Raw genomic sequence first — 18,824 nt, forward strand, 5'->3', positions numbered from 1 at the left:
TTGCTAATAGGTGGGCAATAATTGAGCTGTGGATTCTTAAAATTCAGAATCATACTGAAATTCGTCATGCAATTTATTGTGTTGTGGTAGGAGTGCAGTGCAATGCAATGCATAAATTGCAGTAAGAATATACAAAAATACATCATGTAAGAAACAACAAAAATCCTGAGTTTTTGCTGTGGCCTGCTGTTTAAAACTGAAGTCCATCACATCCCATGTGAGATTTTTAAAATACTTCCCTCATTTCATTTCTGGCAGCATGTCAACATTATTTCCCCATCTGCCTCCTCATACATATTCTGGGGAGTTTTTAGTCCCTTTATAGGTACTGGATTTTTAATTACCATGCAATGAAACCTGGAATAATTGCCGGCTGAAGATTACCAGCACAACATTGGACCAGGTGCCCAGTCACTCTATTGGCTGCATCTGTACTCCTGCTTGGTATGACTAGCGTGGCCCTCTCCTTCATGTGGCCGCAGCTCAATGCATAAAAGCATGCAGACGTGGTCAAGGGTTTCAGCTGTTGTTCAGACTAAACATCAGAATGGGGAAGAAATGTGATCTAAGTGACTTTGACCGTGGAATGATTGTTGGTTCCAGTTGGGGTAGTTTCTGTACCTCAGAAACTGCTGACCTGTTGGGATTTTCACACACAACAGACTCCAGTATACAGCGAATGGTAGGAAAAACAATAACACATAAGCATCCAAGCAACACACACAAAATGCTGGAGGAGCTCAGCAGGTCATGTAGCATTTATGCAGAGGAATAAAGAGTCGACCTTTCGGGTCTGATCAAGGGTCTTGGCCCAACACATCGGCTCTTTATTTCTCTCTAAAGATGCTGCCTGATGTGCTGAGTTCTTCCCACATTTTGTGTGTGTGTGCCTTGAGAGCAGTGAGGAGGCCTAGAAGGATGTCAAAGCCTTGCAGGTCCAGTGAAGCAGGTTCAAATCAGACCTTCAGTGCTGTCTGTGTGGTATGACGCTAGTATTCCCATTTCATCTCACACAACAAAACCATCTCTTTTTGCATTGTTCGTTTACTTTTAATATATTCTTACATGGATGGAACAGGTACGGAGGGCTGTGCCCCAGCTGCAAATCGATGGTACGAGGCAGAATTATCCTGTCTTACATAGACATGCACCTCACACTTTGCATCAACCTGTCAACCTTCAGGCCATGCCACTCAGGACTTGTGTTAATATCATGTTGTGACCGTATGTGCTGGATTGTAACTGTATGTGCTGTGTGTGACTGTATTTGTTTACTTAGCAATACAGCGTGAGTAGGCCCTTCCAGCCCTATGAATCATGCTGTCCCGGCAACCCCCAATAAACCAATCAACCCTAGTCTAATCACAGGACAGTTTGCCAATTAACCTCCTGACTGGTACATCTTTGGGCTGTGGAAGGAAACCAGAGCACTTGGAGAAACACACTCATGCCACCGGGAGGATGTAGGGAGTCCTTACAGACAGCACTGGAATTGAACTCCAGACTGCAAAAACACACCATGCTCACCACCACCATGGTGCCCACGATATGTACTGTGTTCTGCACTTTTGCCCCAGAAAAATATTTTATTTAACTGTATATGTGAGCATGGTTGAATAAGAATAAACAAATAGCAGTTTGGCACCAATGAGATGGGCTGAATGGCCTGTTTCTCTGTGTGGTGCCCTATGACCCTATGACTTGATGGCTTGATGTGGCATACTTCCATGCTGAATGCAGTAAGAAGCATGAGAGAATTTCTGAAAGTTGGAGCTGCCTACGTCTCTGTAGCAGCTTCTCTCTCCCCTTGGCTTCTTTTTTGTGTCCGGCATGGGGAGCACGACTTTAATGCCTAACATCTGTCCCTAGGTGTTTGCAGGAAATGTGCTGAAATTAGAGGACCCCTTGGAAGTCAAACAATTCATATTTCAGCACTTTTTTGGTGTGTAAATTATGCTAACAAAGTTTCAAAGTAAATTTATTATCAAAGTACATACATGTCATCGTATAATACCCTGCTATTTATTTTCTTTCATGTATTCACATTAGACCAAATGTATTTTTGGCTAGGATCATAATGTCCATTAACCTATGAACAATAGCAAACATGAGGAAATCTGTAGATGCTGGAAATTCAAACAACACACACAAAATGTTGGTGGAACACAGCAGGCCAGGCAGCATCTATAATGAGAAGCACTGTCGACGTTCCTGATGAAGGGTCTCGGCCTGAAAAGTCAACAGTGCTTCTCCTTATAGATGCTGCCTGGCCTGCTGTGTTCCACCAGCATTTTGTGTGTGTTGTATGAACAATAGCTCTCTTTTTGCACAATAATGCCGTAAGATATAGGAACAGGATTAGGCTATTTGGCCCATCGAGTCTGCTCCACATTTTATCATGGCTGATCCATTTTCCGTCTCAGTTCCAATCTCCTGCTTTGCCCCACCCCTGTATCCCTTCATGTCCCAACCAATCAAGAATCTATCAACCTCTGCCTTAAGAATACATACAGACTTGGCTTCTACAGCAGCCTGTGGCAACAAATTCCGTAGATTTACCACGCTCTGGTTAAAAGAATTCCTCTTCATCTGCATTCTAAAAGGACGCCCTTCTACTCTGAGGCGGTGTCCTCTGGCCTTACACTCTCCCACCATAAGAAACATCCTCTCCACATCCACTCTGTCAAGGCCTTCCACCATTTGATAGATTTCAATTGAGTCACCCCTCATTCTTCTGAATCCCAGTGAATACAGGCCCAGAGCCATTAAACGCTCTTCATACAAAAAGCCATTCAAACCTGGAATCATTTTTATGAACTTCCTTTGAACCCTCTCCAGTTTTATATCCTTTCTAAGATAGGGGACCAAAACTGCTCACAATACTCCAAGTGAGGCCTCACCAGTACTTTATAAAGTCTGAACATTACATCTTTGGTTTTAAATTCTAGTCCTATTAAAACGAATGCTAACATTGCATTTGCCTTCTTCACCACAGACTCAACCTGCAAATTAACTTTGAGGAATCCTGCACAAGGTCTCCCAAGCCCCTTTGCACTCATATTTTTGTATTTCTCTCCATTTAGTAAATAGTCAACCCTTTCATTTCATCTACCAAATTACATGACCATACACTTCCCAACACTGTATTCCATCTGACACTTCTTTGCCCGTTCTCCTAATCTGTCTGGGTCCTTTTATAGCCCTTCTACTTCCTCAAAACTACCTGCCCTCCCAACTTTCTTCATATCATCTGCAAACTTTGCAACAAAGTCATCAATTCCATCTTCCAAATCATTGACATAAAATGCAAAAAGCATCGGTCTCAACACAAACACTTGTGGAAGACCACTAGTCACCGGCAGCTAGCCAGAAAAGAATCCCTTTATTCCCAATCGTTGTCTCCTGCCAACCAGCCACTGTTTTGAATCTTTCCTGTAATACCATGTGCATGTAGCTAGTTAAGCAGCCTCATGTGGCACCTTGTCAAAGGCCTTCTGAAAATCCAAGTACACAACATCCACCAATTCTCCTTTGTCTATCTTGCTTGTTACTTCTTCAAAGAATTCCAGCAGATTTGTTAGACAAAACTTTCCCTTGAGGAAACCATGCAGACTATGGCCAATTTTATCATGTGCTTCCAAGTACCCCGAATGACCTGTCATATGAAGAACACTGGATGGCTTTGGGCCTGTATTCACTAGAATTCAGTTGATTGAGCGGTGACGTAATTGAAATTTATCAAATGGTGAAAGGCCTTGACAGAGTGGGTGTGGAGAGGATGTTCCTATGGCGGGAGAGTCTAAAACTAGAGAACAGCCACAGAATAGAAGGCATCCTTTTAAAATGCAGATGAAGAGGAATTCTTTTAACTAGAGAGCAGTAAATCTGTGGAATTTGTTGCCACAGGCAGCTGTGGAGGCCAGGTCTTTATGCATATTTCAGGCAGAGATTGATAGGTTCTTGATTGGTCAGGGCATGAAGGGATATGTGGAGAAGGCAAGAGATTGGGGCTGAGAGGAAAATTGCATCAGCCATCATGAAATGGCAGAGTTGACTTGATGGTCCAAGTGGCCTAATTCTCCTCCTATATCTTATTGTCTTTTGGTCCTATTGTAGCGTAGCAGTGATCTGGTGTGTTGGAACCTCTGGTGCAACAGGTTCTGGCTGCATAATTGTATAATTACAATTATAATATATATTTTATATGTATTAATGGTTATGTATTAAACAAATAATTCAAAAATATATTGAGGTGGTGTTAATGGGTTCATTGTCCATTCAGAAATTTGATGGCAGAGGGGTAGAAGCTGTTCCTGAATCATTGAGTGTGTGTCTTCAGACTCCTGTACCTCCTCCTCCCTGATGGTAACAATGGGAAGAGGACGTGTCCGGGTGTTGGGGGTCCTTAATGAAGGATGCGGCCTTTTTGAGGCATCGCTCCTCGAAGGAGCCCTGGATACTGAGGAGACCAGTGCCCAGAATGGAGCTGACTGATTTTCCAATATGCTGCAGCTGATTTCGATCTTATTTTGTTTTGATAATTTTCTGTGCCTTGTCATGCCCTTCGATCTCCACGAAATGTTGCAGAGCCACCTTCCTGGCCATTGAATCTCACTGTTGATCTCATCCACCCAGTCATCAGAGCTGACTTCGCATGCTAGGACAGGCATGTCCCTATCCCTATGTCCCAGTATGAGACTCGCTGCCTTCTCTCACCTGGTTTAGCCCACCTATCAAAAATATGTACCGACATATGGTGACACCCCATACACCTCACTGGAACTGTACTGTTGCCATAAAACAGCAAATTCCATGATCTATGTCTACGGTACTAAAATGTGATTATGATTCTGGGGTTCTGAGGGGCACCCAATTTAATACGAGAACTAAATGCAAAAATGCTGCAAGGCATGCATAGCATAGCAGTTAGTTCACAGCACCAGCTGAGAGTTCGCGGTTCAATTCCTGCAACTGTCTGTAAAGAGTATGTACATTCTCCCTGTGATCACATAGTGTTCTTCCAGTTCACTCCCACATTCCGAAGACATGTAGATTAGGGTTAACAAGTTTTGGCATGCTATGTTGGCACAGTATGCATGTTGACACTTGCGGGCAGCCCTCATCACACCCTCGGACTGTGTGGATGGTTGACACAAATTACACATCTCACTATGTTTCAATGTTTTGATGTACATGTGACAAATGAAGCCGATCTTTATAAAACAGCTTTTTGAAGTGATTTATAGAAGTGATGATTGCATGAATAACACCAATCTGCCTCCACTAAACTTCCTAATCCTCCAGTATCATATATCTGCAGAGAGGTGGGGACACAGCTTAGTGCATAGTGGAAACCACCCATCCCTCATGGACTTTGTACTCTTGCTGCCTCAGTATTTCTGCCAGCATAATCAAAAACCTCACCCGTCCCAGGCACTCTCTCTTCTCCCCCAACCCATTGGGCAGAATATACAAAGCACATGCCGCCAGGCCAAGGGAAACTTCTATCAGACTCCTGAATGGACCCCTTGTATTATGAGATAGACTCTTATATCTATATCTTTGTAATCTTTTAGTTCAGGGTTTTCAAACCTTTTTTTTATACCATTGGCACCTGCTATTAACGGAGGGGCCTGTGGACCCCCAGGTTGGGGGCCCCAGGTCACGTTTGATGTTTGCCTGCAGGGCACTTTCTTTATTCTGCACTGTTGTTGTTTTACTTTATCTTACCTCAATCACTATGCAATGATCTGATTTGTATCAACAGGTTGCAAGACAATTTTTTTTGGTAAATATGACAACACTAAGCCAGCACCAAATAACAATGAATTAGTTACACTTAGTGGCCTATAAGGTATCTCCTGTAGCTAATCCAGTGGCCATTCAGTGTATGTTCGTGGTCCTCTGCCGCTATAGCACATCCACGTCAAGGTTTGATGTTTGTGTTTTCAGAGATGCTCTTCTGCACACCACTGTTGTAACATAAGAACATAAGAAATAGGAGCAGGAGCAGGCCATCTGGCCCATCTAACCTGCCCCACCATTCAATAAGATCATGGCTGATCTGTCCGTAAACTCTGCTCCATCTACCTGCCTTTTCCTCATAATCCTTAATTCCCCTACTGTGTAAAAACCTATCTAACTGTATCTTAAATATATTTAGTGAAGAAGCAGTTAGATAGGTTTTTACACAGTAGGGGAATTCCTGAGCAGAGAATTCCACATGTTCACCACTCTCTGGGAAAAACAGTTTCTCCTCATCTCCGTCCTAAATCTTGTCCCCTGAATCTTGAGGCAATGTCCCTCAGTTCTAGTAACACGTGGTTATTTGAGTTGCTGTTGCTCTCCTGTCAGCTTGGACCATTCTGACTATCCTCCTCTGATCTCTTTCATTAACAAGGCATTTTTCAACACAGAACTGCCCCTCACTAGATTATATTTTTTTTTTGTTTTTTGCACCATTCTCTGTAAATTCTGGAGATTGTTGTGCACAAAAATCCCCTGAATTCAGCAGTTTCTGAGATACTCAAACCACCACCTCTGGCACCAACAATCATTCCACAGTCAAAGTCACTTAAATCACATTTCTTCCCCACTCTGATGTTTGGTCTGAACAACAACTGAACCTCTTGACCGTGTCTGCACGCTTTTATGCATTGAATTGCTGCCAAATGATTGGGTGATTATATATTAGCATTAACTAGCTTTTGTATGGGTGTACCTAATAAAGTGGCCACTGTGTTTATATCTGTAGTAGCAATCTGACTATCATGATATGTATGCCAATAGCATTATTGAAAGGCAAAGACTGATTTTGATTTCTGCTTCTTGAGAGCTTTGTTGCTGTTTTTTGCTCCAGTTTTGCTGGAGGATGTTGCAATAAATCACACAGACAAGAAACCTTCATGATGAGTATCTGTGTTGATCCCCATTCCCCCATTCCTGATGAAGGGTCTCGGCCCGAAACGTTGGCTACTCTTTTCTCACGGATGCTGCCTGACCTGCTGAGTTCTTCTAGCGTTGTGTACATATTCTGTGTTGATCCTGCCTGCTTGTTTCAACTAGAGTTTCATATTGGCCTTCACACCTTTGGGCAATAACTATTCAGAGACCACATGTTCAAAGCAGCATATCTGTGAGTTACAAATGAATATATCTTCAGATTGGCCTCTGATATTTCTCTTTATTAATCAGTCGCTGCTGGAATTGAACTTGAATCTCTGATGCCACAAGCTGCAGTAACGTTGCGCTAACCACAATGCTACTGTGATGTCCTTCTGTGCCTTATTTCCTACTGTCCCAGAATAAATCCATCATGGCACCATGGTCATGTAGCAGTTAGTGTGACACTGTTGCTGTTTGGGGTGTTCCAGAGCAGAATTCAATTCCAGTGTCATTCTATAGATCCTCCCTGTAGAATGCATGCTTCCCCCAGTTTCCTCCCACAGTCCAAAAACATACCGGGTAGGTTAATTATCCTTTGATTAGCCTAGGGTGAAATCAGTGGTTGAAAGGCCTATTCCACACAGTATCACTAAATTAATTAAATAAATAAATAAGGTTGCTGATGGGCACTATTTCATGTTGAAGTTTAATTGTCATTCAGTCATACGCATGAATTCCCATGGATGCAGTCAAACGAAACAGCGGTACTCCAGGGCCAAGGTGCATTATACAGTACCAACAGTCATACACAGCACAAGGTACATCTGGTACGTACAGGGTACAGAGAATAAGGAGTACAGTGGTCAAAGAGTGTTGGATACAAGCAAGGCTAACAGGATCTTCTAGCCCAATAAACTCATGCCACACACTTACACCCATGAGACTAATTAAGCTAGCCTGTGCTTCTTTGAAATGTGGGAGGAAACTGGAGCACCCAGAGAAACCCACGTGGTCATGGGGAGAATGTACAAGCTCCTTACAGACAGCAGTGGGAATTGAACCTGGGTTGCTGGCACAGTGATAGTGTTATGCTGGCATACCTTGTGACAATGTAATACCTCAGGTTTCTAATCAATATTTATTTTGAAGATCAGAGCAGAAATAAACACAGGTGTATAAATACTTGTAAAATGGGTAGATTGGCCAGTAATTCCTCATCATGTGTTAATCTAAATTTTAATCTTCACTGAATAATAATTGTGTTCACTCATCAATTAAGTGAATGGAATGAAAGTCACTGTAAAGTGAATTGATGAATGGTTTAGGGCCGAAAATTTGCCTGTTTCTTCCTCTCTAGAGATGCTACCTGATCTGCTGAGTTCCTCCAGCATTTTGTGTGTGTTACAATGTAAAGAGTATGCCACCACCTACACAGATTATTGTCAAGATATCTGTGACTACTTCAAATTGATTTGAACTCCTAATGCAGAGCATTAAGAGCAGGTTGATGACTTTATTTCTTGCATCATACACTGGGATGCTCTCTACAGTTACCTGATGATGAGACCTTAGCCTTTGGCCGGGAGCAGATGTCATCAGGTGGTGCCCAACCTTCATAGAGTGTTTCGACCTGAACCACTACACTCTCAAGCTGGTGGGTCAACAGTGGTGACCAAGTCACTGCCCATCTGCTCCTGACTACCAGCTCAACTCCTCTCGCCTGCTCCATATCCAGCAAGGGGCCCTGCCTGCCTCCTCCCCCATCCTGCGAGCTGCTCGGTTCTTGCTCTTTTCATCAAGGCCCAGCACAGACAGCAACCTCCATGCCAGCTTCACCAGGAACCCTTTACAGCCGATCTCCCTGGGAAATGTCCACGTCTGCCATCCTTTGTTCCTGTACTCCTGAACTAAGGACTAGTATTTTAGGGCCTTCTTCTCCCGAGCCTCCTCATATCCTTTCTCCCATGGTACTGTGAGCTCCACCAGGATGATTTTCTTGTCTTTGGTGGACCACACTATGACGTCTGGTCAAAGGGTGGTTTGCACCACCCTTGGAAAGTGCAACCTCCTCCCGGCATAGAGCTTCCTCTTCACCCTCATCTCCACCCTCCTCTCCACCCTCCTCTCCACCCTCATCTCCACCCTCATCTCCACCCTCCTCTCCACTCTAATCTCCCATGATTTGGCAGTTTGCAGCAGATTGGCTTTAGGCCTCTTTGATATGACTAGCTTGGTCCTCTCCTTGATGAAAATGCCTGCCCTGTTTGCCTCTCTGCCAGCTGGCCTATTTTCACACCTCTTCCACTCCAGTGTGTCAGCAAGGGACAGCAGGACTCTGTCATGTCGCCACCGATACCAGCCTTGTGTTAAAGCTGTTTTGTATCCTGTTTTGAATCCTCCTTGGTTTTGTATCCTGCCAGTGAAGCCCAAAGTTACGGTCCTCTCTCAGCCCCCATGTATGCTGCTGTGATGGTGTAGGGAGAGTGTCGTACACAGAGCGTAGGAGGAAAGAAAAGCAGGAAGGCTCCAATCTCTAAAGCTCAGCTCAAGTGACCCTGCTCTTGGGAAGATCCCATTTCATCCAACACCACTGCCTTCGATACCAGCCTTTCATCCTAAATGTTCCATACCTCTGCCTGGACTATGTCACACCTATCTCTTGAACTTGCACTCCCCCATTGTTGGAAGTCTGCAGAGCCGAGGACTTCTGTCCCCAGGCAGGGGTTGCCAATGATGTCTCACAATTGCAGGGAGCTCACTGCCTCGTGTGTGGTTGAGTTGGCAGCCCACTTTTGGCTTGATTGTGACTCCTGCTTAGTTTATTAGCTTGTCATTGAAGCCCTTCAGTGTTAACACAACTCTACACTTTGTCACCTTGAACACCTCCACTACTGATGACAATGGGAGCTGTAGCTGGCTTGGTTTCATATATAGCCCCACTAAAGAAAATCTTGGGGGAATTCCCAGGCTCCTTTGAAGATGTTTGTTGATTTTCCTGTTGATGTCTTCTACAGTGATCACCATGAAAAGCCAGAGCAGCCTTGGTAGAAGACCATGTTGGTACAACAATGTCTTAAATTTACCAGGGAGTCTGGTTTTGTCGACCTTCTTCAGCCACTTCTCAGTCTGCTTCATAGTGTCGGTAATGTTGGTGCTGTCCATCATTACTGCATGAACCCACTTTCCAAGACACTTTACTGGGTTGTCCTCTATGGATGGAATGACTGTACTTGAAGACTGAACTTGCTAGTAACCTTACCCTTTTTGATCACAATGCATCTGGACTTCCTGGATTCAAAGATCATGCTAGCCCAGGTAGCTACCTTTTCCAGGGTTTCCAATACCCATCTTGCTTGGACATGGGATACAGTGATTACTGTGATGTCATCCATGAACCCCTGTATTGCAGGTTGTCATATGCTGGGCTCCGACACTGGGCCTCAGGTTACGTCTGCTGCTGCTGATATGAGGAGGTTCATACCCATGACAAACAAGATGGGGGAGACGGTACAGCTGGTTGGATTCATTTTTTGGAGGTCTTGCCACCTGGTTGTAAAGTGGGCTCAAGTGGAGCGTAGTTTGTATCCTCCTTGGTTGCTGGTGATCCTGTCTCGTGTTACTGATGGGATATGGTGATAGTTCAGGCCAATCTGGATGAGGTCGTGTGGAAGAAAATTCTTAAAACTGGAGTTCATTCAGTGCTATTATTATAGTCAAGGAGATAATGGGATCTCTAGACTTCTCAGTTTCTGTGGCAGGTTGTTGAGATGTACATTGCTTCAATTGTGGAAGGTCTACACTGCCTTATGGGTGTCTAGTCTTGATCTGTCAAGTCTTCTTTTTCATTTGATACAATTGTGCCACCATACAACACAATGAAGGTTTGGTTCATTATGAACATGAGGCTCAGCCTTTGCAATGACTGCACAGCAATCACTTCTACAGAACTACCATGGCTCTCCCTGCATGCAGAGTCATCTCCAGTAGAACAGACAGATGAGATCTGCAGTAAGAACCAATGATCTGCAATGCTCCATGGAGAGCAAAGGACATGATGAGGCACTGAAGAACTGATGGCCATCCTCTGCAACCCAGGAAGACCCCAGTTGTGATGCTTGTTCATACCACTGGACCCGGACTTCTGAGGTTGAAGGAGTGGAATTGCCTAGTGAACTGGCTTTTACAATTTAAAAACTCTCCTGGACAGGTTTCCTGTCAGCGTCAGGTACTATGACCAACCAGCACCACCACCATGGACAACTACATAGACCTGTTGTAGTGGGGAGAACAAGGTCGAACAGAGTTATCCATGATTGGATAAATGATTAGATCCATGATTACCTAGGAAGAGTTCCTCAGGTCTTAGCCAGCTCAGTGTGTGGGAGATGTAACAGACCACTCTTGAAGCCCACACCAAGTGCACATTTTGTAGACTAGTAATTCTCAGTGCACCAAGCATGTAGTCCTTAGTGCATGTATTTAGTCTCTTTTCTTTATCATTTATGATAAACATTATAAAAATTGAAATGCCTTTGTGGTATTTATTAATAATTATTACCAATACACTCAGTGGCCACTTTATTAGATATGCATGTACCTGCTCGTTAATGTAAATATCTTATCAACCAATCATGTGGCAGCAACTCAGAATGGGGGAAAATGTCACCGAAGTGACTTTAACCATGGAATAATTGTTGGTGCCAGACGGGGTGGTTTGAGTATCTCAGAAACTGCTGATCTCCTGGAATTATCATGCACAACAGTCTCTAGAGTTTGTGAAAAACAACAAAAAAAGACACCAAATGAATGGCAGTTCTGTGAGTGAAAACGTCTTGTTAATGAGAGAGGTCAGAAGAGAATGGCCAGACTGGTTCAAGCTGACAGGAAGGCGACAGTAACAGTTGCCTACGGTAACAGTAACAGTGGTGTGCAGACAGCATCTTTCAACACACAATATGTCAAACCTTGAAGTGAATGAGCTACAACAGGAGAAGACCACAATCATAAACTCAGTGGCCACTCTGTCAGGTACCTTCTGTTCCGAATAAGTTGGTCACTGAGTATAAAGCTCGAAGGTACATTTAATGTCAGAGGAATGTATACAATATACATCCTGAAATGCTTTTTCTTCAGTTCAGTGTCCTCTTCACTATGTCCAGGACCAATTAAATCTTCTGTCTAGAAATGGATTTTATCTGATTTGCCTAATTGCTCATTGGGAATTACAATATTAGGAAAAATAATTAAAATGATTTTTGGATGGTTTATATCCAAAAATATCCACCAACTTTGAGTGTAAAAGAAAACATGAATTTACTTGCATCCAATACAGTTGAGTTTGGAAGGTTTCAGTGCACACAAGTCAGTTGAGAGGTTGCCAATCAGGTCAGCTGATGGTAACAGAATGTTTAAGAGCAACAACAACAAAAGCCCCTGGTTCTACTATACAGTCAGATCTTCATGATCTCTTGGCTTTGGTTTGGGGGTGTGGCACTGCTGATCAGAGATAGTGTCACAGCTGCAGAAAAGGAAGAAGTCATGGAGGGGTTGTCTACGGAGTGTCTATGGGTGGAAGTTAGGAATAGGAAGGGGTCAATAACTCTACTGGGTGTTTTTTATAGACCATCCAAAAGTAACAGGGATGTTGAGGAGCAGATAGAGAAACAGATTATGGAAAGGAGTAATAAACAGGGTTGTTGTGATGGGAGATATTAATTTCCCAAAAATTGATAGGCATCTCCCTAGAGGGAAGGGTTTAGATGGGGTAGAGTTAGGTGTGTTCAGGAAGGTTTCTTGATACAATATGTAGATAAGCCTACAAGAGGAGAGGCTGTACTTGATCTGGTATTGGAAAATGAGCCTTGTCAAGTGTCAGGTCTCTCAATGGGAGAACATTTTGAAGATAGTGATCACAATTCTATCTCCTTTACCATAGCATTGGAGAGGGATAGGAACAGACAAGTTAGGGAAATGTTTAATTGGAGTAAGGGGAAATATGAGACGATCAGGCAGGAACTTGAAAGCATAAATTGGAAACAGATGTTCTCGGGGAAACGTACAGAAGAAATATGGCAAATGTTCAGGGGATATTTGCATGGGGTTCTGAGTTCCAATGAGACAGAGAAAGGATGGTAGGGTACAGGAACCATAGTGTACAAAGGCTGTTGCAAATCTAATCAAGAAGAAAAGAACAGCTAATGAAAGGTTCAAAAAAACTAGGTAATGATAGGAATCCAGAAGATTATATGGTTAGCAGGAAGGAGCTCAAGAATGAAATTAGGAGAGCTAGAAGGGGCCATGAGAAGGCCTTGGCAGACAGAATTAAGGAAAACCCCAAGGTATTCTATGAGTATGTGAAGAGCAAGAGGATAAGACATGAGAGAATAGGACCAATCAAGTGTGACAGTGGAACAGTGTGTATGGAACCGGAGGAAATAGCGGAGGTACTTAATGAATACTTTTCTTAAGTATTCACTACGGAAAAAGATCTTGGCAATTGTAGGGATGACTTACAGTGGCCCGAAAAGCTTGAGCATGTAGATATTAAGGAAGAGGATGTGCTGGAGCTTTTGGAAAGCATCAAGTTGGATAAGTCACTGGGACCAGATGTACCCCAGGCTACTGTGGGAGGCGAGGGAGGAAATTGTTGAGCATCTGGGAATGATCTTTGCGTCATCAATGAGTAAGGGAGAGGTTCTGGAGGATTGGAGAGTTGTAGATGTTGTTCCCTTATTCAAGAAAGGGAGTAGGGATAGCCCAGGAAATTATAGACCAGTGAGTATTACTTCAGTGGTTGGTAAGTTGATGGAGAAGATCCTGAGGGGCAGGATTTATGAACATTTAGGGAGGCATAATATGATTAGGAATAGTCAGTATGGCTTTGTCAAAGGCAGGTCGTGCCTTACGAGCCTGATTGAATTTTTTGAGGATGTGACTAAGCACATTGATGAAGGAAGAGCAGTAGATGTAGTGTATATGGATTTCAGCAAGGCATTTGATAAGATACCCTATGTAAGGCTTATTGAGAAAGAAAGGAGGCATGCAATCCAAGGGGACATTGCTTTGTGGAACCAGAACTGTCTTGCCCACAGAAGGCAAAGAGTGGTTGTAGACAGGTCATATTCTGCATGAAGGTCGGTGACCAGTGGAGTGCCTCAGGGATCTGTTCTGGGACCCTTACTCTTCGTGATTTTTATAAATCACCTGGATGAGGAAGTGGAGGGAGGGGTTAGTAAGTTTGCTGATGACTCAAAGGCTGGGGGTGTTGTGGCTAGTGTGGAGAACTGTCAGAGGTTACAGCGGGACATTGATAGGATGCAAAACTGGGCTGAGAAGTGGCAGATGGAGTTCAACCCAGATAGGTGTGAAGTGGGTCATTTTGGTAGGTCAGATATGATGACAGAATATAGCATTAATAGTAAGACTCTTGGCAGTGTGGAGGATCAGAGGGATCTTGGGGCCTGAGTCCATAGGACACTCAAAGCCGCTACGCAGTTTGATTCTGTGGTTAAGAAGGCATACGGTACATTGGCCTTCATCAATCATGGAATTGAGTTTAAGAGCCAAGAGGTAATGTTGCAACTATGTAAGACCCTGGTCAGACCACACTTGGAGTACTGTGCTCAGTTGTGGTTGCCTCACTACAGGAAGAATGTGGAAACCATAGAAAGGGTGCAGAGGAGATTTACAAGGATGTTTTCTGGACTGGGGAGTATTCCTTATGAGAACAGGTTGAGTAAACTCGGCCGTTTCTCCTTGGAACGACAGAGGATGAGAAGTGACCTGATAGAGTTGTACAAGATAATGAGAGGCATTGATCATGTGGATAGTCAGAGGCTTTTCCCCAAGGCTGAAATGGCTAGCACAAGAGGGCATATTTTTAAGGCGCTTGGAAGTAAGTACAGAGGAGATATCAGGGGTAAATTTCTTATGCAGAGAGTGGTGAGTGCGTTGAATGGGCTGCCAATGGCGGCGGTGGAGGCGGAAACAATAGGGTCTTTCAAGAGATTCCTGGATGGCTACATGGGGCTTAGTAAAATAGAGGGCTACGGGTAAAACCTAGGTAGTTCTAAGTTAAGGACATGTTCAGCACAGCTTTGTGGGCCAAAGGGCCTGTATTGTGCAGTAGGTTTTCTATGTTTCTATGAAATGGGAACTGCACAACCAGAGACATCATTTGATGCCAAACCAACACCTGCAAAAGGTCAGGCACATTGATATAATTAATGCCCTATCTAATGCGTCACCTAAAAATATAATCTATCCATCTAAACTGTAAGCGGATCATGTGTTACTGAAATGGCAGAAGTGTGCAGTCTAATTTCTAGACAAGAATACAGTAGCACGTTCTTACAGGAGTGAGATATTCCAGTTAGTCGTGTGGTGTCACACCAACAACCTCACACTCAACACCAGTAAGACCAAAGAGCTGACTGTGGACTTCAGAAAGGGTAAGATAAGGGAACAGAAACCAATCCTCATAGAGGGATCAGAAGTGGAGAGTGGATAGAGTGAACATTTTTATGTTCCTGGGCGTCAGTATCTCTGAGGACCTAACCTGGAAGCACTATATTAATGCAATTGTAACGAAGGCAAGACAGCGGCTATATTTCATTAGAAGTTTGAGGAGATTTGATTTGTCAACTAAAACACTCAAAAACTTCTGCAAATGTATTGACTGGCTGCATCAGGTATCAAGCTATGCCTGTTATTGGGGGTATTACACAAGACTGAAGTAAGCTGCAGAAACTTGTAAAATTAGCTCCATCATGGCTAGCATCCCCTGTAGTATCCAAGACATCTTCAGGATTGGTACTTTAGGAAGGCGACGTTCATCATTAAGTATCCCCACTACCCAGGACATGCCCTTTTCTCACTGTTACCATTGGGAAGGAGGTACAGAAGCTTGAAGGCACACACTCAGCGATTCAGGAATGGCTTCCCCTCTGTCATCCGATTTCTAAATGGACATTGAACCCATGACCACTACCTCACTACTTCTACATATCTGATTTTTTTTTGCAATACTTATTTTTTTAAGTTAACTATTTAATGGACACACATATACCCAACGTAACTCAGTTTTTTACCCATATTTATTTATCATGCATTTCATTGTACTACTGCTGTAAGGCTACAAATTTCATGAAACATGCTGGGATATTAAACCTGATTCTACTTTTGATATTTATAAAACATTTTCAGGATTACAATTTGCTACACTAACTCAATCCACCATTTACTTCAGTCTACAAATGTGAAAAAAATATAAAGCTGAACAGACATTGGTTAATCTGCTTCAGTGAATGAGGCTAACATATCCCTTTACTATTAGTACCTTCAAAGTTCAAAGTAAATTTATTATCAAAGTACATATCTGTCACCATATACAACCTAGTGATTTGTTTCCCTGCAGGCATACTCAGCAAATTTGTAACAGAGTCAACTGGACCGCACCAACTGGGCATTCAGCCAGTGTGCAAAAGACAACAAGCTGTCCAAATACAAAAAGAAAGATATAATTATAATAAATGAATAAGCAATAACTTTTGAGAACATGAGATGAAGAGTCCTAGAAAGTGAGTCCATTGGCTGTGAGAACAGTTCAGTGATGGGGCAAATGAAATTGAGTGAAGTTTTCCCTCTGGTTCAAGAACCTGATGATTGAAGGGTGATAAATGTTTCTGAACCTGGTGGTGTGAGTCCTGAGGCTCCTGTACCTCCTTCCTGATAGCAGCGGTGAGAAGGGAGCATGTCTTGACTGGTGGGAGTCCCTGATGATGGATGCTGCTTTCCTGCATCACCGCTGAGGAGTATAAAGAAATGTCAACTAGGCATTAGATTGTGGGAACACAAAAGCCTATCAGATCACTAAGAGTTTATCTTCTTTGGATTTCCTTTTATGGTGTGCACTGGTGAGAAATATTATGGTACCTTGGAGGCATGGGAGACAAAATCAAATCAGTATTTGTCATGTATTTTCATGGAGGTGCCACCTTGATCATTGTTTGAATATATCTCAGACACAATCACTCGATGAATCATTAAGTAATAAAAGACCAAGTGTCAGCTGATAAGAATAGCAGTTTAAACCAAAAAAGACACAGCTCACTGAACTCTTTCAGAAGAAAAGATATAGTATCTTATTAAAAATACAAATCAATGAGACATCTGATATTTATCAGGGGCGCTGCGTACGCAGGACCCTTAGCAGTTTCGATGATCCCTCCCATCCGTCCACCTATCTGTTTGACCTCCTTCCATCAGTCAGGAGGTATCGTAGCATTAGGTGAAGAACCGTTGGGATGGAAACAGCATCTTCTCTCAGGCTATAAGACTACTGAAATCTCTCCCACCATCCAGGTCTCTTCACACATCCAGCACTAGTAGCGTTATACCATTTACTTTTTAGCTGATATTGTATATGCACCTTATTATTTGTTAATTTATTTGTGGTAATATTACTTTATGGGTTATGTGTGAGTTACATGTACTGTGTTGTGGACCTTGAGGAACATTCGGTGGTATACCTGTGTAGAGTTGAATGACAATAAACTCTATTTGAACTGAAATTTAACCTAAATAGAGTTATACTGTATTTACTAACAAAGTGACTCTGTATTTAAATATATTTTACTGCAGAATAAGTGAAGTTGCTAGTCACAGCTAATATTTGCAACATAATCTTACCTGACGTCTATAATACCAAGTTGGTGGATGCCTCCAAATATAATTCATTTTAGCTGATCAAGTAACACACAGTAGTGTTGTCCAGTCTCTACCATCAGCACCCATTGTGATGTTTAAGAGGATTGAATACACACAAAAGTACATGAAACAATCAAAAACAGACAATGAAATGTGTTCTTTATGATACTGGACTTGGGTTGGTGTTGATTGACAACTTGCCTCATTATCTTTCTAGGTCTACCTGGTTTTAGTTTGGAACTTTGAACTCTTTATGATCCCATTGATGCTTCTCATTCTGCTCTTCTACAACTATTGGTTAATTAGATCAGGAAAGGACAATACTTTACGCTCAATGGTAAGATTCACATTTTTGTCACTTCTTATCCTAATTAGCCTTGAGCTAAAATGTATTTGGTTAAGAAATTATTGGAGGTTCAACGCTTTTTGTGCAAATGCGAGGAGTATTATGAATAAAGCAGATGAGCTTAGAGCATAGATCGGCACTTGGAGCTATGATGTTGTGGCCATTACAGAGACTTCGATGGTACAGGGGCAGGAATGGCTACTTCACGTGCCAGGCTTCGATGGTGCAGGGGCAGGAATGGCTACTTCACGTGCCAGACTTTAGAAGTTTCAGACTCGGAGCACGAAGGCTGCGAGTGAACTGCTGATTTTTCGGAGCAAAGGGAGTTTTTTTACGACTTGGGTTAAAGAGAGACAAGACTGCGTGATGTCGGCCAGTAGAACACAAAAGGTTTAAAAAGAAGACCACCATATCCAGCAGGCAGCATCGGAGTGGGCAGCGGACTGAGAGGCAGCAGAGTGGTAGGGCTTTGGCTCAACAGGTTTAGGTGGTAACGGGACAAGGCAAGGTAGGAAGTGTGTGTGTGAGGCCAGTTTTCTGTGGGGTCCTGGAGTCTCTCAGCCTCCCAGACGGCCATATTTGCACCCAGTGTGTCGAGCTACAGCTCCTGAGGGACCGTGTTGGGGAACTGGAGATGCAGCTCGATGACCTTCGCCTAGTCCGGGAGAGCGAGGAGGTGATAGAGAGGAGTTACAGGCAAGTGGTCACACATGGGTCATGGGAGATGGACAAGTGGATCACAGTCAGGAGGGGGAAGGGGAAGAGTCAGGTACTAGAGAGTACCCCTGTGGCTGTACTCCTTGACAATAAGTACTACTGTTTGAGTACTGTTGGGGGGGACAGCCTACCTGGGGGAAGCGACAGTGCTCAGAGTCTGGCCCTGTGG

The 18,824-nt window shown here is 43.1% G+C and overlaps 1 protein-coding gene across 1 annotated transcript in view; it reads left to right on the forward strand.

Moving 5' to 3' along the window:
- The window catches only part of LOC132393891 (multiple C2 and transmembrane domain-containing protein 1-like), a 600,107-nt gene that overhangs the window by 435,137 nt on the left and 146,146 nt on the right, over positions 1-18,824 (forward strand). Inside the window, exon 17 of the mRNA XM_059969303.1 lies at positions 17,810-17,929. Within this exon, the coding sequence (XP_059825286.1) occupies positions 17,810-17,929 (120 nt within the window). The remainder of the gene's footprint in view (positions 1-17,809; positions 17,930-18,824) is intronic.

This window comes from Hypanus sabinus, chromosome 5 (assembly GCF_030144855.1).
Source record: "Hypanus sabinus isolate sHypSab1 chromosome 5, sHypSab1.hap1, whole genome shotgun sequence".
In the NCBI taxonomy this organism is placed as follows: domain Eukaryota; kingdom Metazoa; phylum Chordata; class Chondrichthyes; order Myliobatiformes; family Dasyatidae; genus Hypanus; species Hypanus sabinus.